The sequence below is a fragment of the Humulus lupulus genome, chromosome 7 (assembly GCF_963169125.1).
Source record: "Humulus lupulus chromosome 7, drHumLupu1.1, whole genome shotgun sequence".
Lineage (NCBI taxonomy): Eukaryota > Viridiplantae > Streptophyta > Magnoliopsida > Rosales > Cannabaceae > Humulus > Humulus lupulus.
The window spans coordinates 196,843,429-196,864,786 of record NC_084799.1 but is presented as its reverse complement, the minus strand read 5'-3'; the positions used below and the strand labels follow the sequence as shown (position 1 = coordinate 196,864,786).

The window sequence follows — 21,358 nt, the reverse complement described above, 5'->3', positions numbered from 1 at the left end:
CTATTTTTTTATAATTCAAACTCAGATAAGCTCTAATAAAAATCTTTAAAATTTATGAAAGTAAAACTGCAATCAATTTCTAATTACATGAAACATGTTTGGTATTAATTACCTGTTCTACACCTTGAACTGAGGACCTTTCCTTTCTGGAAGCATCACCATGTTCAACTTCAGCAGCTAAACTATCATGGACGTCCACAACATCCTATTAACAGTGGCAAACGTGAGAAGTAAAGGCATTGAGAATATTTACAAAATCAATTCATAGTGCTTATAATAATAGACCAATTTCAAGCAAAAAAATATTCTAAATGTTATTGCTGCAGTGCAGGAATAAAATCCACAATAGCATGAACTACTAAAAAAGACTCCAGCAATCAAAACCATCACACAAGAAAAAGAAACTGACAATTTATTCTTCCTTATGATACTACAACAAGTAGATTTAGCTGTTTCGCATATGTATATGTAGAAAGAAAAAATTCTAACACTGTACAACTTCTACTTCTCGTGCTGCGCAAAATAATGAGCTAATGAAAGCATCAAAATATAAATTAGTAAAATATAACCATGGCATGGTCCAAGATATTCCTATATTAATTATTTATAATTACACTTATTAATTTAGAGATGAGTAGTCTGTAGACCACAACAATAATTAAGGTAAATCAAATCATAAAGATTAGTTAGATATTAATTGAGTTTTGAGTATAGCTAAGCTAAGGAGGATTGAGTCCACTTAAGAAGCTATATGTGATTGTTTTACAGTAGTACTACTAGTTGTACATTTCAAGAAAAATTACATAATCCTCAACAAATTCATGTTATACAGTTACAAAGGAAGCCAAGATATGAATAACAACTAACATTTTGTGCACACAAGTTTCAAATTTTGACTAATATACAGTTTAAAGAGATTACTAATATGGCATGAAAAAGATCACTCATAAAGCCTCCATAGGATATTCCTATCCTTGCCGACATAACTAACTTAAAAATAATAAAATTGTTAATAGAGATTGAGTGTACCAAACTTCAATGGCGTGAAGTTTGCATTCTTAGGCTTCACTTTATTTTACCAATCCTTATTTATATTCTACATTTAATATTGACTAATTTCTAAAATTACATTCACATGAAGACAGATATTTCAGTACCAGATGTGTAGTTGAGTTGTGCTTAATTATACTTGTTCCATTTCCATACGAAAGATCTAATACTTTGAGCTTTGCTCTCAGAATTTGCATGATCACCACAAGTAATCCAAAATGCCCTTTCAGGTCTCCAATCTGAAAGTTTGCATTAAAATCAAATGAAGTTTGAAACTAATAAACATTAATTTGAAATCTAAGCTCAATTAATTAAAGCAGATTTTGTAATCTTACAACTCAGAATTACTTTGGAAACTTTAATTAATCTTTCATAAGCATTATTATTACAAGGGAGAGCTAATAATTTTGAAGAAAACTTTGATTTCATGAATATTCAATCACCTGACAACTTAAGCCTAAATGATGATTGAAAATTAATCAAATTCTTAAGTAATTCTTGCTATTATTACCTTCATGAATTTGGGAGCTCCAAAGTATTCTTCTTGTTGAAAACGTCAATATATATACTCATTAAATAATTTTTTAGAATAATGAAGTCAATATATATACCCATCTCCATCAAACCTGCACACAGAGCAAAGGAAACAAAATCAGTGTCCAAATATGACACCAAATATACAAGTTAGTTTCAAATGATCAAGATGACAACACTCAATTCAAGAAAACTTTATTTTTATATAAAATACAAGGTTGTTTATTCAATTATTAGTCCTAGGTTTACTAATTTTAGTAAGTTTGGTTAAGTCGTATGTATAATAACCAGATCAGTTTCTTATCTGTAGACTAGCATTTTACATTATTCAATGTAAGAAAATCATTGAGAGAGTTTTGAAAGCTCAAGACTTGTTGTTACTCTTTTCTCTTTATTATTGCTTTCAGTTAAGTTAAATCTTTTGTTTCCAACTATCAGATAACCACCTAATAATAGTTTTACATCTGAACTAGTTAATTTATTTATTTATTCTGAAAAATTATTACGCTATGATTTTTCCAATAAGGAGGTTAAATGACAAGAAGAGAAATGTGACCCTTCTATCAAAAAAATGGTTTTCAAGAGACCAAAACGTGATGAATAAAATTATTAAAATACCTAAAACCAAAAACAGAAGCACACTGCGAAAACAGAGCAAAACTAAACAAGCACAATTGAGAACAAAACAGTAAGACATATAGTTTATTTTCCATTTCTTTGACCTCATCCTCATCACCTAATAAAAATAGTATTACTTGAATATATAAATTCTTTATAGTTGAAAAATTGAGAGGGAAACACAATGATAGCATTTAATACAAACAAACACATTAAACAAATTAGAACCTTCTTCCTAATGTCAACAAACTTTATTTCTTTGTTATTCTATAGGTTCTGGATTCCAACTTCACCAATAGGCTCAATTAAATACACTACCAAGACAAAGAAGCAAATTCTTTCCAGTTAACAAGGTAGAGAAACACGAATCCATTATTACTCTATTTTAGTTTAGTTAGTAATAATATCCCAACAAACAGTAAAGAAGGATAAGAATATGGAGAATGACACAGTGTAATAGCGTTATAAGGATTACAAAAAATATAAACAACATTTGGGGTTTTGGGAAAAAGCAATATTAAATGAGAAAAAAGAAAAAGACTTCAAGCAATGGCTTTGGCAGTGGCATTGCCTCCAAAACTTAAAAAATTGGTAACAACTTTTTTTCACTACCTATAATTTGATTAATACAACTTATAAAATGATCAACTTATAAAAGAAAAGATGTGTAGATACCAGTGATATCCAGCTAGTGGAACAAACTTGAGACCAACTTGAAGAAACTCTCCATTTAAGCACTCCTGCATATGTATAGTATAGCATATATATACAGTATATACACACAAGTAGCTACCATGTTATATACTAAGAAAAAGCTCAATATAATAAAGACAAACCACGAAAGAGTTATATAATTATAAATATATATTATATTTAATCATCTAACAATAATAATAACAAAAGGCAGTAGTAATTTGAGCACACAAAAACTAGAATCACTCATAGTTTCATTAAATCATATTCTGTTGTTTCTTTGAATCAATTTCTCAAACACTTGAAGAGCATCAACCATTAGTTTAAGAGATCCATATGCCCTGGTTTCCTTACACTACTTTCCAGCTCAAGACAAAAAACATCCAAAAGATAAAATCAGAAACTAACCAGAAAATATCCTAGAGTTACAAGAAAATTTTAAGATAAACAAGCAAAAATTTAAATCTCAAATCACACAGGCACCAAGCCAACGAATCCCAAATCTCAAAATACACCAAGCCAAATAATTGGAATACATCAAAGCCTCCAAACAACTTCATACGAAACCTTACAAAACAGAATATATAGGCATTATAAATCTATTCATGTATATAATATTTATACATATATTTCTCAAATCTATATACATATGGAAAAAAAAATTGTTAAAGAAAGCATACTTAGAGCAGAGACCACCGTTGCGACCCCTGTGAGGCCACCGCTCCACCAGCTGCGACGGCATACCTCTGATTGTTCAATGCCCCCACCGTCGCGACCCCTGCGAGGCCACCGCTCCACCAGCTGGAGGCTTCTGCTCACGGAGGAGAACGGCAACAAAGGGCTCGCGAGGCTGGAGTTTCAGCGGCGTCTGGTACTCCTGATCGGGTGTCTGCACGCCGACGACCATCGGAGGGCAGCCGTTCGGCCCTAGCAGAGCAGAGAGAGATGGAGAAATGCAAGTATGGATCGGGTATGGTGGGAGAGAGAAAGGGATTTTTGGCACTTATATTTTATTTATTTATTTTATAAATACAAATAAGAGTATATTATTCAGATAAAAAAAATGTGATATTCCTAATATTATAAAAAATAATTTTAAAAATCAAAACTATACAAATTCTCTTAAAACTTATAATAATTGTTACATAAAATAATTTTATGCTTTTTTACTTGACAACAATTTTAAGGACTTGCTATGAGAGTCTTTAATATTCTCGCTTTGCGAGTCCTAAAAAAATATTAAAGACTCTCATAGCAAGTCCTTAAAATTGTCAAGTAAAACACTCATTTTTTAGCCCAGATTTTTTTAGGACTCGCATATTTTTTTAGGACACTCATTGCGAGTCCTAAATTGTGTTTTTTCATGACTCTCATTGAGAGTCCTAAAAACTCCATAAATATTTTTAAGGACTTGCATTTATATGCGTATCCTAAAAAAGTGTCCCGTAAAGGGTATTTTGTAGTAGTGTTAAATTTTTTTATGTACTCTTTTGGTTTACTATTAACTTTAAATTCAAGCATTAATTATTTAAATTCTTATGTAGCTAAGCAAATCGACCCACAACAAAGACAAGTGCACAATGGATGATGAATTGAAGGATGAAGCAAGTTTCATGGTTTACTTTTTGTGTATCTTGCTGTGACTTTGTTTTTCATTTTTGAAGTAAAAGATGTTCAAGATTATAGAACTTTATTATGTATGCTTTCAAACTTAAGTTAGAAATAAGATCTCATGAAGTAGCCACAGTCATGGTTTGAATTAGTTCTTGTTTAATGTAATACTTATGGTTTATCAATCTATATAATATTACATTTTCTTATTATTTTTTATATTTTTTTATCGAAATACAATAATAAAATCCTTTTAATTTAAAAGAAAACTTATAATTATCCTTACACAACAAAATTAAAAATCTATAATCTAGACTAAAATAACAATTGGACCTTTAATATGGTATTTACAGTTGTCTTGGATACATATTATAAGTGTAACAAAATATTATGATTTATATAATACAACAAACTAAAAAGGCTATCAAAATAATCAATTATAACAATTGAAAAGTGTTATGCAAAAAGTTGAAGATTAAACTTCAAATTTATAACCAATTACTCTAACTAAACGTTATTATTTTAATATGATAGCTACTAAAAATGTGTTATTGAATACTTTAAAATAACATCGAACATAACATTGACAAACTGTTATAGAAAAGACGGGACTTTTAATAACAGGAGCTATGTTAGCGTTTTGAGAAGTGTTATGAATACTTCTAGTTAGCAGTTTTTAAGTATTATGAATACTGTTTTTTCTTGTAGTGTTTGAGATCTTACTAATGAATCTTATCTCTATGCATGGCCCACTGGCACTACAACAAAAATTACTTTTAGGGGCGACGCATGTCGCCCCTAATAACCCAAAAAGTCGCCCCTAATACGTATCAGGGGCGACTTGTCGCCCCTGATTGGTCGCCCGTAGAAAAATGTCCCTGAAGGGTACATTAGGGGCGACTATAGGGTCGCCCCTGATATTCAAATATTAGGGGCGACATAGTCGCCCCTAAAAGTTGAAATTTCGCCACAAAAAATCAAAAATTTTGAAATATTTTTTCGATATGTCGCCCCTAATACTTAATTAGTCGCCCCTAATAATTAAGTATTAGGGGCGACATGTCGCTCCTAATACTATAATATGTCGCCCCCAGATGTTTACACGTGGTATATTATTAGGGGCGACAATGTCGCCCCTAATAATTAATTATTAGGGGCGACATGTCGCCCCTAATAGTTTACTATGTCGCCCCCAAATAGTACACGTGGCTATTAACAGGGGCGACAATGTCGCCCCTAATACTACTTTATTTATAAAAAATAATAAAAAAATTAATTAATTAAATATTATTAGGGGCGACAAGTCGCCCCTAATACTACTCTATTTATATAAAAAAAATAATAAAATTAATTAAATAAAATTTTAAATAATTATTTATCGAAATATTTATTTAAAATTTAATTAATTAAATATAAAAAATTATATTAAATATTTAAATTAGTATATTAAAATAACAATTGTAAATATTCATAATACATTAACATAACAAATATTTATAAAATTAAACAATAATTAATAAAAAAATAAATTTAGTCTCCTAAGTCAGTTGTCTCGTCCTCCTCCCTATTGTCTTCTTGTTGTGGTTGTTGCGGTGGTTGTGATTGCTGCGGTGGCGGTGGCGGCATCGGCCAAGGATATTGGGGAGGTAATGTAGACGATCCAGCTCCATACATGTAGGGATACGATGGCTGGGAGGACGGTGGAATCGGACACGGATAATGTGTTGTTCCGTACATATATGGAGGTACCATATGATAAGACGGCGCTGCCCCGTACATAGAAGGATGAGTTGGAGCTGGAGGTTGAGAAGACGAAGCCCTAGAAGTATTGTCACTATCAGGCACATGCGGCATCTGAACGTTTGGTGGACGAAATGGAGGTACAAAATATTGAGTTAAGAAATTAACTTGATCAGTCAATTTCTGTAAATTATTCTCCAGATTTTCTATATATTCTCTTGAATGATGAGGAGGAACTCGAGACTCGCTGAAGTGAGAGTGTTGGGTAGATGATGACCTCGACCCCGACCCCGACCCCTTCAATTTGCGGCCCACTCCTCGCTCATGTCCACGCCTTTGGCCTAATACTTTTTGTAGCACCTCCTCCTGATCAACTGATGACGGACTATCATTATTAGAAGCATCAGTGGATGTTTGCTGAGTTCGTAACTCAAAATCAGCCTTCAGTTTTTCCTGTTTTCAAAAAATGTTAGACACTAACATTAAATATAACTCTATTAATATTAAAAAATATAATTCAAACTTACATAATCTTGGCGAGCATCATCGTTCACGAAATCATTTTTTGATTTCTTCCAATGATAATTCTTCCATGACTCAATGAGGTCCGGGTTCGTCTAAAAAATATAACCAAAATGTTAGAGAACATATAATTTAAAATAACATAATTTTGATAATATTTTATCTTTTACTTACTTTTTCAAAACGGACGGCTGCCAGCGATTTTGTACCCTGTGTTGTAGAATACTTTTGTTTCTTCCGATTTTCCTTATTCTTTATGGAGCGCGCAATAAATTGTGGACTTGTAAATAACTGACAAATCTGCTTCCACTCCTCCTTGTTAACATCATTGGTTGGGTTGTTTAGAACCTTATCCCAATCCTCCGGTCCATTGTAGTATTTCTCAAAGTGTTCGTGTCTTAGTGTTTTCCTATTGCGGTATCGGTCTTTCATCTCTCGATCGATACCATTTAAACACTTTAAGAAATCCTCGCGGCCCGCTATTTGATAATAGTACTAAATTGAAAATTAAACATATTAATAATATATGTACTATATTAAAGACAAATTTTAAAAAAATATATTTAATACTATTTTTACCTGAATTATGGCAAGGACCTGATCCTTGTATTGTTGAGGCACTAATTCCCATGAACCGTAATGTCCGGGAACTTTCGTTTTAATTTGGGTTCCCACAAGGCGGACAAAAGCAGCGTGCTCGCTCCCAACAACCTTGTACGTTCGTGGGCAAAACGTTACTTCCAGTGGTTTTCCATTTTTACGCCGCCTCTCCTCTAGATCTTTTCCAATAGCTGCGCCACGACCCTTTCTCTTAATTGGGATTCCTGTATTTTTTTTTATTAATAATACATAGAATATTAGTATATACATGATAAACATATGTGTAAATAAAATAACAAAAAAATTACCTGAGTCGCATGTAGTCGGGATCCTAGTAGGATCCGGTGGAGGATCACCGCCAGCGTCTCCACCGTGAGCTCTAGCCACATCTGCTGACATCTACTAACACGACAGTAATTTAACCTATCTATTTTAATATTTAATTATTATTTATAATTAATTTATTGAGTATTATTTCAATTGATTAGGTAATTTGAAACATGCTATTTGGAAACGAACTTTTTATTTCTCAATATGCATAATACATTGAACACTAGATACAAAACTAAGTAGAATAGTCACTATCCTCACTAATTACATCAACATCTATCGGGCACACATCATCAGTATTATCATCACTAAGGTCGACAATTAATTCATCCTCATCTTCTGCTTCTTCTACACTGTCTGCCATATCATCTTCATTGTCATTAATAAATCCATCATCTTCTTGAACAACTAAAGAAGGTCGATGGGCCGTGTTGACTTGAGTTGCTGGTACATCAGATTGCTGAACAACCAACTCTCCGAGATCCACAGTCAAAACAAAATTCGATGAGTTGGTGTCATGTACAACATCAACATCAGCAATCATATCTGAAGCATCTGGAAAGTCCCAAACTTGCCGATGATTCACTTCTTGGACAACTTTCCAATCTCGTCCTCTAACAAGATCATCGATGTAGAATACTTGTTTTGCTTGACTAGCTAGTATGAACGGTTCATCTTTATACCATTCACCGCTAACATTGATACTAGTAATATTATTTACAGTGATGGTTTTCTTTTTTTTCGGATCTGTATTGAACCATTTACATCGAAATAATACCACCGAATAAGAACCAGTAAAAGACAGCTGGAGTATTTCTTCAAGTTGCCCGTAATAGTTAAAACCTTCTGTTCCAGCAACACACACTCCACTGTTTTGTGTAATTCGATTTTGATCTCGATTGTATGAGACAAATCGAACTCCGTTCACTATACATGCTTGGTAGGAGTAAGCTAATAGATCTGACCCAGATGCTAAAGCTAGTAATTCATCAGCATGCTCTAATGACCCAAGTTGGTGCAAGTCATATATCTAATAATAAAGAAATATATTAGAATAAGAATGTAATTTGTAGTATGCAATTTGCTAAGTACAAGTTACCTTCTTATGAAACCATGAACGAAACTCTTTCTTATGTATCAATTTATGATTGGCAGCCATATCTCTTTGTTGCACCTCAGTTAGGTGTTCCCTGTTAATTAATTAACAATGTCAATATTGTTAATTAAGGAGTACATTGAACAAAGAATAAAATGAATATTAATTATGTACTTACTCTAAATACACTTCAGTTTCTGGAGAATTATCCAATATGAACCACTCAGCTTTATTCCGAGTATTTTCATCGAGGGGCACGGGAATTCCCTTACTAAGAGGACGACATTGAGATTCAAACACTGTGAGGTGTCGATTCACATACGGTGCATCTTCGTTTCGATCAGGCTGATTAAATTTTGTTTCCACACCTTTGAAATACATTGAACAAAATGTCAAAGCCTCATCTGCAACATATCCTTCTGCTATAGATCCTTCAGGACGAGCTTTATTCCTGACATAGTTTTTTAATTTTTTCATGTATCTTTCAAAAGGATACATCCACCTCATAAATACAGGTCCTCCCAATATTGCTTCATCAGGCAAGTGCAAAACCAGATGGATCATTATGTCAAAGAATGCTGGAGGGAAAATCAACTCCATCTTGCATAAAATAACAATCAAGTCATCCTTAGCTTTCTCCATATCAGAAACGTTCAGTGTCCTAGAGCACAATTGTTTGAAGAAATTACACAATTCAGTGATGGTAGTGGATATAGATTCTGGTAAAAACTTGCGAACACCTACTGCAAGTAATCGTTGCATTATCACATGACAATCATGGGACTTCAACCCAACAATGTTTGAGTCATTGTCTGTGACTTTTTTCTTTAGATTAGAACAAAAACCATCGGGTAACTTCACTCCTCTCAAAAATTGACAGAAATCTCGCCTCTGTTCAAAAGTGAACACGTATGGAGCATGCGGTTTCATTAACCTTTTATTGGCATCCTCGTAAATCCACAATGATTTCCTAACCCCCATATTCTTTAAATCATGTCTTGCGTTAGTGGTGTCCTTAGATTTATCATTATCTAACAAAGTCCCAAGGATACTGTCGCACACATTCTTCTCAACATGCATCACATCTAGGTTGTGTTTTAACTGATTTGAACTCCAGTAATCAAGTTCATAGAAAATACTTTTTTTCCTCCAATTACTTTCCCCTACACCTCGCTTGCGCTTCACCCCCCCAAATCTGTCATGTTTACCAGACACTTGAAGCGGTAAAGCATTGACTTGATCTAAAACTTGTTGACAAGTAAACTGTTGTGGAGGATTTCTTTTCTCAACTTTGCCATCAAATTCCTTGTCTCTTCTATACTTATGATTACTCATCAAGAATCGCCTATGACCGACATACGATGTCTTACCAATCACTCGAATGGAAGTGGTGTCTTCATTGCACGTTGGACATGCTTTATACCCTTGCCCGCTCCAACCAGACAAGCTACTACGAGCAGGGAAATCGTTAATTGTCCACAGAAGGGCTGCACGCATCTTGAACAATTCATTCCTTGTGCCATCTCTTGTGTCGACTCCGTTAATCCACAATTGTTTTAACTCATCCACCAAGGGTCTTAGAAATACATCCATGTCTTTACCCGGTGATTTTGGCCCAGGAATAAGCAGAGTTAGCATAAAATACTCTTCCTTCATGCATAGCCAAGGGGGGAGATTGTAGTTCGTCAAAATCACAGGCCACATGCTGTATGATAAGCTCATGTTGCCAAAAGGATTAAACCCATCAGCAGCCAAGCCTAGACGAACATTTCTAGGATCTTTTGCAAAATCAGGATGGGTGGCATCAAAGTCTTTCCATGCAGACCCGTCAACCGGATGACGCATCACCCCATCTTCTATTGATCTCCCAGTATGATGCCATAACATGTCATTAGCTGTATGTCTTGAACTGTACATTCGCTTTAATCTGGGAGTCAACGGAAAGTAACGCATCACCTTGTGTGGAACCTTTTTCCCCTTCTTCTTTTCATTGACCCATCGGCTACTCCCACACACATGACATGAATCTTTGCTTGCATGCTCATTATAAAATAAGGAACAATCATATTTACACACATGGATTGATTGATATCCCAACCCTAACTTACTCAGCTTCTTTTTCGCCTCATAGTGTGTTGGGGGAATTTTATTATCTTTCGGAAATGCAAATTTTAGTAACTTCAACAATTCATCGAAAGAGTTATTTGGCCACTTCCCTCTAACTTTCAAATGCATCAACTTCGCCAAAAAGTTTAAGGATGATATCCAATCACAACCCGGATACAACTCAGCTTCAATCTCGTCGAACAACTCGTCATAATACTGTCCCATTCGACTGCCAGACACACCATCTGCTTCCTCTGCATTTGTCGGTAAGAGGAAATCATCAACGACGTCAACCATCTCGTCTACATCTTCATTCTCCTCAACTACCTCATTGGCGACACTAGCTTCCACCTCACCGTGGTAAACCCACTTTTGATAACTCTGTTGAAAACCCTTGTCAAAGACATGAGCCTCCACTGTATCTATAGTTTGTAGTTTAACATTCAGGCACCTCACACACGGGCATAAAATTCTCCCGTCGCAGTCTACGTGTTCTTTTGCCATTCTCAAGAAGGCTTGGAGACCGTTCCAATAAGCATCACAGTTACGCTTCCTTAATGTCGTCCAACTCTTATCTATCGGCATCTACGATACAAGAATAAACAATAATTAAAACTTATTGACTATGTGTGTGTGTGCCCTAATCCACCTTTTCACTCCACTTCTATAAGGGTAAAGAACCTATCCCATTCAGATTTGTAGTATACATATAATTTAATCTACACTCTTAAAATTGTTTTGTTTATGTAAAAATTTCGGCAGCACCTCCCTATAGTTCTCATAAGTGGGCAGACTAAAATTAAGTTTGCCCACTTACGAGAACAAATAAGGAGACACATATTGAAATCTCTATTAACGAAACAATAAAATGAGTACTAGATCAAATTATAGGTACACAATAAATCCAAACTATCCATGCGGACACATACCGTCCTGGATAATTCGGAGAAGCATATTTAAGAGTTCTTACTAACTCAGCTTCACCGAACGGGTCTAAGGCTTTTCGTGATTGAAAATAATTAATAAAACATTATCACTAAGTGATAATATATAAAACGTCTATCCAATCTTTGGTGATCAAATTTTATCACCAAAGAAAAGCAACAAAAAAAGAAATATTTTTTAACATTAGATGTTTTATGATGTCTTATAAAATCTTATGATATTAAATTATAAATTTGTAATTTATTTTGAAATTATTTATCTAACTTTTAATTTATTTTTAAATTACTAAATTTGTTAATATTAAATTAAATTATAATTTTTTAATTCATTTATCTAAAATTTTAATTTATTTTGAAATTATTTATCTAATTTTTTAATTACTAAATTTGTTAATATTAAATAAAATTATAATTTTTTAATTCATTTATCTAAATTTGTAATTTATTTTGAAATTATTTATCTAACTTTTAATTTATTTTTAAATTACTAAATTTGTTAATATTAAATTAAATAATAATTTTTTAATTTATTTTGAAATTATTTATCTAACTTTTAATTTATTTTTAAATTATACATCTAATTATTTAATTTATTTTTAAATTACTAAATTTGTTAATATTAAATTATAATTTTTCACTTTATTTTAAAATTATTAAATTGTTATATTAAATTAAATTATTTATCTAATATTTTAATTTATTCTTTAATTTATTTTGTTAATTCTAAGTATTTAATGTCTTATTTATTATATTATTATTTATTTAGTCCTCTAACTCTACCAAAATTTTGACAACATAACATTTCTATTATAACATATCCCAAAAATTTAAAACCCTACAAAAAACACTCAGAAAATTCCCAGAACATTCACAATATACATATTATTAATCAAATCTAAATACTAACACATACTACAATTTTATACACATATATAAATATATCACTAAACACATCTCATTTTGTACACACATTCACATATTAATTATATTAATTAAACTAATAACATAATTAAAAAATAAATACCTTGATGCCACAAAATTATATTATACCAGTGACCGAATTTCCAAGAGATACTCCTTCAATTTCTACACAAAATCAACTCAAATAATTAAATTTAAACAAAATTAAATCAACTTAATATATATATATATATACAGACTATAATAGTTCAATTTTAAGTCATATAAGACAAACTAAAGGCCCTTTAAGCTTCGGCAAATCACTGATGATTAACTCTTACTTTGACATAACTGATGACTTATATTTATTCCACACACACAATAGCATCTCTCTCTCTCTTTATAAATATACATATATCTATATTTAATTAATGCTCATTCATGCACATGCTGATCAGGGTGCACATTCTCTACTTTATTTCATCAGTAATGTCACAACATTATTTGGGCATCTTATACAATTACCAAGCATTACAATGTTCTGACAACAAAAAAAGAGGAGGTTTAACGTAAGGTATCTTTCACATGCCTCTAACACATCATGTCAGACACATGGTGTGCAACACTGAAAAGGTCAGTATGTGATAGCTTTGATTACTGAACAAAGCTTAACAAGACACCAAATCTAATACTATACTATGGTCTGGTGTTCACAACTTGCTTATTAAGAAGATATATATTTATATATATTGTGTATGTATACACACACGCCCATACACATATAAGCATTATTCTAATCACATGGAGTGTGGGAAATAGTGGAGTCCAGTCCTATCATTTATAATCTCAAGGTACACTTACTATATCTTTATATACATATATATATATATATATGCCCAAAAAAGAAAAATGTATACTTTTGCTCAAGTTTTAAGTCTAAAGTCTAAAGTCTAAATTCTGCCATGAAGAAGATAAGCAACAAAAGAGTAAGTGAAAACATAACTTTGGAATATATTTGAACTAAGTGAAAATATTATTTAAACCCTTTAACTCATATAGACATATATATATATATAGCTTATTTCATTAATACATTCAATACCAAAAGAGTAATATATACGAAAAATTAATAAATGTTTATATATGTAAGTATTTTTAATCTAGACCCCACGATGAAAAGAAAATAAAAGATCAGTGTGAGTTGGAGAATGGTTAAAAGGTCTATTTTGAGTACCAAAAATACCCATCTCTGCTAGACCAGACTCCTGCACCTCTATATATCTTCTTCTTGATCACAGACTCAACTTCCCAAAACAAAAAACAAAAAAATAGAGTATTATTATAAGTCTTCTCCTCTATTATTTTCCATTACCATAAACTTTGATCATAGACAAGGTTTGTGCATATATATATATATATATGTTAAGTTTGTTTAATTTAGTTTTGTGTAGGGTGTTATGAAATTGAGTTTTGTTTTTTTGGTTGATTAAATATATATATATATATAGTTATATGGAGAGAGAGAGAGAGAAATACAAGGCTAGCTATATGCATTTCGTTACACAAATCACTATTGGGATCAATAATGCATATTTGACAAATCACAAATGGGATCAATTATGCATGGATGGCTGAGTGACTAATTTCACAAATAACACATCAAGTTCAGTTCAAACGCATAAATAGTTCAGTTCAAAGTTTATAAGACTATTGTAAGTAGTTTTATGTGTGCATATACTTTCATAACATAAGAATATCAGATCAGCACATATATTATATGATTTAAATATATATGTGAGTGACAATATTTGAAGGTTAATTAATTACAAGAGGAGGCTAATTTACGTAGCCTAGCTAATTATTTCTCTTTTAACTTTGTATAATACAACCTAAATTTGTCCAGCTATATTCTTTGATAGAACGGCCTGCATATACTACACACATATATATGTATGGGATATGTAGTTCAATCAAAACCTGAACAACTAGTTTGTGTGTGTAGATATAAATATATGCACAAGGAGAGGATAGACAAATTGGTAGAGATAAAGAGAACAGAGAACAGAGAACAGAGAACACCACAAACAGACAAGTCACCTTCTGTAAACGACGTAATGGTTTGCTTAAGAAAGCTTATGAGTTATCTGTTTTGTGCGATGCTGAGGTTGCTCTCATCGTCTTCTCCAGCCGTGGACGCCTCTCATTAGCTTAGGCACTTATTCCTACCAAAACGATGGGAACACAACAGAATCAGCCATTCATATGGCCCTCAAGGTACACTTACTATATCTTTATATATATACATATATATATGTATATGAATGGATCATAGAGAGAGAAAGTCAACCAAATGAACAAATCTGAGCACAATAACGCAAACACATATTCAGATTTGGCTGCCTAGTTTACCTCAGAGAAAGCGGAAGAGACTGTGTGGTCGGCTGGTTCTTGCTTCGGCGGGGTCGCTTGGTTCTTGCAGAAGCTGAGCTCGGCGGGGTCGTTAGGGAGAGAAAGCCGAGAGCTGAGTTCTTGCAGAGGCTGAGTTCAGTGGCGTTGAACGGATCTAGAGGGCTGAGTGTTAGAGAGGGAGACTTACAGAGGAGAGAATTTTGGAAGCTTGACAGAGGAGAGACTTACGGAGATAAGGTTGGGGTTTGGGGTTTGGGGTCTGAGGGGAGATAGGGAGACCTAATTTTCGTTTGGTGTCTGGAGGATTTGGGGTTTGGGGTATATGGGATATTATAGAGGGAAAAACATATTTTGGGGGGTTTTTTATTTGGCTTGCCGGGAAAAACACATTTTGGAGGTTTTTTTTATTTGGCTTGACCCAATTATTAAGTATTATTAATAAAATTTTATTTAAAAAAACTTCTTTTATTAAATATATAATAACTAATTAAATTAATAATTAAAAAAATTAGACAACTAATGAAAAATTATTTTTTAATTAATAATTACTCTATGTTGCAAATTAATAATTAATACTTTTTTATAAATATATTTGTATAATATAACATTTTAAAATTATTTTCAATATTTAACCAATAAATAGAACAACTCATTTTCAATATTACACTAATTTTATAAAATATGATAAAGAATAATGTAGTTAAATTACATTTAAGTATATTATTCTTTATATCATAGCTAATTTAAATTTTAATATAAAAATTATTAATTATAAATACAGAAATTAATAATATGGAAAATTTAGAAACAAAAAAATATAATTTTAAAAGTTTTTAATAAATACATAATTTTTATAAATATATATTTACATAATTTAGTTTTTTTTTAAATTAAATTATTCATTTAACAAAAGTAAAACTTTTTAAATTCAATCTATTCTCCATTTCTAAATTTTAATGTCACTTATTAATCATTCCAAGAAATAATACATAATTTGAGACATAAATCCATCTATTATCTCATTATATAATTAAATTTTAATTTTAATATAAAAAATTATTATAAATACAAAAGTTAATAATATGAAAAATTTAGAAAAAACAATTAGTTTTAAAAGTTTTTAATAAATATACATAATTTTCATAAATATATATTTAAAAAAATTTAGTTTATTTTTTAAATTAAATTATTTATTATTTATTAATTATATTTTTAGATTTTTTTATTTGAATTTCGACGACATTTTATAAGAGATGTTTACATAAATATGGGAAAAATATAAATAGTTTCTAAATTTATGGGAAAAAAAATAATTGTACAAAATATGTTAAGTTTTGGAAAAAAAGTTTAAAATATGGTAAATAAATTACCATAAACTTAATTCTCTTCTCTCCTCACGATCTCTGTCTCTTCTTCTCATTTCTTTCTTTCTCCTCTCCCATTTCTTCCTCATTTCTTATTTTCTTTCTCACGATCTCTACTCAGATTTCTTCTGGCGATGCTACCTCCGACGACGGCGACGACGAACTGGTTTTTCTTCTTCTTCTTCTTCTTCTTCTTCTTCTTCTTCTTCTTCTTTCTTTCTTTCTTTCTTCTTTTTCTTCTTCTTCTTTCTTTCTTCTTATTCTTCTTCTTCTTATTTGGTCTTTCTTATTCTTCTTTTTCTTTCTTCAAATCTAGTTTTATTCTTTTTCTTCTTTTTCACATCTGATTTTGAACTTCATATTTTATTTTTCTGAGGTTTTTTTTTTTAAATCTGTTTAAGTAACCAGGTACTTGACTTCATATTTGATTTTTCTGGGTTTTTTTTTCTAAATCTGTTTAAGTAACCAGGTACTTGACTTCATATTTGATTTGATTTAAGAAATGTACTGAAGAAAAGTTGACTGCTATTATTTAATGTAGGCTAGAGTAGTATAAGAAGCTAGGTAGTTGAATATTTTAGGGTACTTTTAACATATGAAAGCTTAGGTTAGCTGATTAGTTTTTTTGGTTGAAAATGGCAAAAGTTGTCAAAAGGTTTTTCCCTGTGATGTTTAGATCAATTGGATATAGCTTTAGCAGCCAAACGTTCATCAAATAAGGTTCTAACATAAATATTTATGTGTTTATTAATTATTTAAAGAAATAGAACTAGAATGTTTGCTCAAAAAATGTATCGATAGGTTTACAAAATTTATTCAGAATACAAGTACAAGAAATAAAAAAACAAGCAAACAAAACTTTTGATTTTTCTGGGTTTTTTTTTTCCAAATCTGTTTAAGTAACCAGGTTCCATGACGCCTGATTCATTTTATTCATATCATATTTTTTTTAGACCTAGGTGTAACCAGTTACAATAGCGATTAATTTAGATTCTTTTGTTTAGATTTGATTTTGTTTTCACACCTGACTAAGCAACCAGGTACCATAGCAATTGGTTATTTTTTTTAGATTTGATTTTTTTTCTTAAGTTTTTTTTTTCGAATTGTAAATAATATTATATTTTAAAAAAAATACAATATAAGGTAATTAATAAATAATAATTAGTATACTTAAAAAAAACATATCAAGAAAATAGCATGGTAGGTCGGTTTATAAAACCGACCTACTAAATACCTACTAAGTTGCATAATAGGTCGGTTCTATCATTGATGATTTCTTGTCATAACATAAATTTTTTATGACTATATGTCGTTTTTAATCTTAACAAATAATTATTTGTGACTGAAAGTATTATACAGTAACAATTTGTCCTTGAGCAAAAATATATGTAGTCACAATAAATTATTATTTTTGTTGCTAATACTTTTAGCTACGGACTTTTAAATATATTTTTAGTCACAAATTTTATTGTAATCATGGAAACAATATTATTTATAGTTAAATCTTGGATTTGGATTTTTTTCTTCCAAAATATGTAAGATCCTATCACAATTACTTTATTACAACGATAAAAGTAGTAATTAGTTACAACTTTTTCTTAGTTCAAGAGTAGTAGCTGGTTACGATTTTGAAACCAAAAGAAAAAAGTTTTCCCAAACTTGTAACCTGTTACCAGTTTTAAACTTGAAAAAGTTGTAACCGGTTATAATTTATCTCATTGCTGGTTACCTGAATAAAATTTTGAAAAAAAAGGACAATTTCATATTCAAATTCTCAACTCATAAATCAATTGTTGGTCTCAATTTTTTTAATAGAATTGTAGATCGACTAATATTGATCTTGAGTAGCATAAAATCAATCGAAATTGTGAATGAAAGTTTACAATATGTGGGAATGTGGAAAATTTTGAAACTTAATTGCCAACAAATAAGAGTATAAATCCTGTAAATTTTTTGGTAGAAAAAGATAGTGATCGAGGTAGAATGACATATGAAATTATATTATTACATTAATTATCTCTTTAATTAAAATTTTAAGATTATGGAGTAGTTTTCTTTATAGTTAAGGGTTATTTCAAAACCCTAGACATGATATCTTGAATGCATTGATGAATTTTTTTTTTATTCCCTTATATTAAATTGCTTCTATCTTTCTATTTGAATGTCATGGATCTTGTAAAATCTTGTTTAGATGGCCACTAATTAAGGTTTTGCATTGTTCTACTATCATCTTAGGATTTCTATTCACCTAATAGTTTAGGATTCTAAGTAAAGTGATAAATTGCAATTAAGGTATTGTGACGGGTATTCTAATTGTGATGAGAAATAGAACCTAGGTTAAATGAATTGCATACTTAATGAATTTGTTGCCTAGATTAACCTGTTTCAACAAAGTGTAATGTTTTTACTAGGTTAAATAGATTGCATGCTTAATGACCAGGTACCATGACGCCTAATTCATTTTATTCATATCGGATTTTTTTTAGACCTAGGTGTAACCAGTTACAATAGCGATTAATTTAGATTCTTTTGTTTAGATTTGATTTTGTTTTCACACCTGACTAAGCAACCAGGTACCATAGCAATTGGTTATTTTTTTTAGATTTGATTTTGTTTTCTTAAGTTTTTTTTTTCGAATTGTAAATAATATTATATTTTAACAAAAATACAATATAAGGTAATTAATAAATAATAATTAGTATACTTAAAAAAAACATATCAAGAAAATAGCATGGTAGGTCCGTTTATAAAACCGACCTACTAAGTACCTACTAAGTTGCATAATAGGTCGGTTCTATCATTGATGATTTCTTGTCACAACATAAATTTTTTATGACTATATGTTGTTTTTAATCTTAACAAATAATTATTTGTGACTGAAAGTATTATACAGTAACAATTTGTCCTTGAGCAAAAATATATTTAGTCACAATAAATTATTATTTTTGTTGCTAATACTTTTAGCTACGGACTTTTAAATATATTTTTAGTCACAAATTTTATTGTAATCATGGAAACAATATTATTTATAGTTAAATCTTGGATCTGAATTTTTTTCTTCCAAAATATGTAAGATCCTATCACAATTACTTTATTACAACGATAAAAGTAGTAATTAGTTACAACTTTTTCTTAGTTCAAGAGTAGTAGCTGGTTACGATTTTAAAACCAAAAGAAAAAAGTTTTCCCAAACTTGTAACCTGTTACCAGTTTTAAACTTGTAACTGTTACCAGTTTTAAACTTGTAACCTGTTACAAGTTTTAAACTTGAAAAAGTTGTAACCGGTTATAATTTATCTCATTGCTGGTTACCTGAATAAAATTTTGAAAAAAGGACAATTTCATATTCAAATTCTCAACTCATAAATCAATTGTTGGTCTCAATTTTTTTAATAGAATTGTAGATCGACTAATATTGATCTTGAGTAGCATAAAATCAATCGAAATTGTGAATGAAAGTTTACAATATGTGGGAATGTGAAAATTTTTGAAACTTAATTGCCAACAAATAAGAGTATAAATCCTGTAAATATTTTGGTAGAAAAAGATAGTGATCGAGGTAGAATGACATATGAAATTATATTATTACATTAATTATCTCTTTAATTAAAATTTTAAGATGGCATATATGTAAGTTTCACTATAAATAATATTGTTTCCATAATTACAATAAAAATTGTGACTAAAAATATATTTAAAAGTCCGTAGCTAAAAGTATTAGCAACAAAAATAATAATTTATTGTGACTACATATATTTTTGCTCAAGGACAAATTGTTACTGTATAATACTTTCAGTCACAAATAATTATTTGTTAAGATTAAAAACGACATATAGTCATAAAAAATTTATGTTATGACAAGAAATCATCAATGATAATTTATGTTATGCATGACAGGTCGGTTCCTTAAAAACCGACCTGCCATGCTTCTCTTTAACTAACATGATAGGTCGGTTCCCTGAATACCGACTTATGAACATATATTAAGTCGGTTTCTGCAGAACTGACCTACCATGACCGATGCCTGATGTCTAGATTGTAGTAGTGATTGGCCGCGGCCAACATGATCTCCTGGCCGCGACCTCCGCGCGAACATGACCCAGAATATGACCCGTGGCCGCGGCCGTGCGACAAATTTTTCTTTAAAATTTAAATTTTAAATGTAATTATTGGGGGCTATAAAAGGGATTAGGGTTAACTTTTATCATAACTTTGGATTGCGATTTTTAGAGGCTAGAGCAGCAGAGGAGGAGGAAAAAACATCATCATCTATATTCTTCAATCTAGTTTTTCATTATTCTCAAAACACTTTTATTTTCATTGAATATTTATGTTTATGAATATGAAATATGATTATGGAATAGTTTTCTTTATAGTTAAGAATTATTTCAAAACCCTAGACATGATATCTTGAATGCATTGATGAATTTTATTTTTTTTATTCCCTTATATTAAATTGCTTCTATTTTTCTATTTGAATGTCATGGATCTTGTAAAATCTTGTTTAGATGGCCACTAATTAAGGTTTTGCATTGTTCTACTATCATCTTAGGATTTCTATTCACCTAATAGTTTAGGATTCTAAGTAAAGTGATAAATTGCAATTAAGGTATTGTGACGGGTATTCAAATTGTGATGAGAAATAGAACCTAGGTTAAATGAATTGCATGCTTAATGAATTTGTTGCCTAGATTAACCTGTTTCCACAAAGTGTAATGAGTTTATTGCTGGGTAAAAAGGGTTAATTAAGAGCACTTAGCTTTAATTAATTATATTAGGCAAATTGGGATAATTGACTGCTTAAGTGTTATCTGCGGGGTTAATAATTTAATTGGGAATAG

General features: G+C 30.8%; 2 protein-coding genes and 1 long non-coding RNA gene across 3 annotated transcripts; all 3 read right to left on the bottom strand.

Annotated features, from left to right (window-relative positions):
• Positions 1–3,213: 3,213 nt before the first annotated feature.
• Positions 3,214–3,853, bottom strand: LOC133790089 (uncharacterized). The gene is made up of 2 exons (XR_009873883.1): positions 3,576–3,853; positions 3,214–3,462 (listed from the first exon to the last, which is right to left on the bottom strand). It is a non-coding gene; the product is annotated as an uncharacterized LOC133790089 (long non-coding RNA).
• A 2,183-nt stretch (positions 3,854–6,036) lies between these two features.
• LOC133792548 (uncharacterized) lies at positions 6,037–15,448 on the bottom strand. Its single transcript, XM_062230456.1, has 7 exons — positions 15,154–15,448; positions 14,842–14,966; positions 7,677–7,767; positions 7,348–7,592; positions 6,943–7,263; positions 6,774–6,863; positions 6,037–6,699 (listed from the first exon to the last, which is right to left on the bottom strand). Exons 3-7 carry the CDS (start codon positions 7,765–7,767, stop codon positions 6,037–6,039), a joined length of 1,410 nt encoding a protein of 469 aa, XP_062086440.1. The 5' UTR covers positions 14,842–14,966; positions 15,154–15,448.
• On the bottom strand, positions 7,877–11,996 carry LOC133789096 (uncharacterized). Its single transcript, XM_062226819.1, has 3 exons — positions 8,973–11,996; positions 8,798–8,888; positions 7,877–8,728 (listed from the first exon to the last, which is right to left on the bottom strand). Exons 1-3 carry the CDS (start codon positions 11,483–11,485, stop codon positions 7,934–7,936), a joined length of 3,399 nt encoding a protein of 1,132 aa, XP_062082803.1. The 5' UTR covers positions 11,486–11,996; the 3' UTR covers positions 7,877–7,933.
• Positions 15,449–21,358: the final 5,910 nt, after the last annotated feature.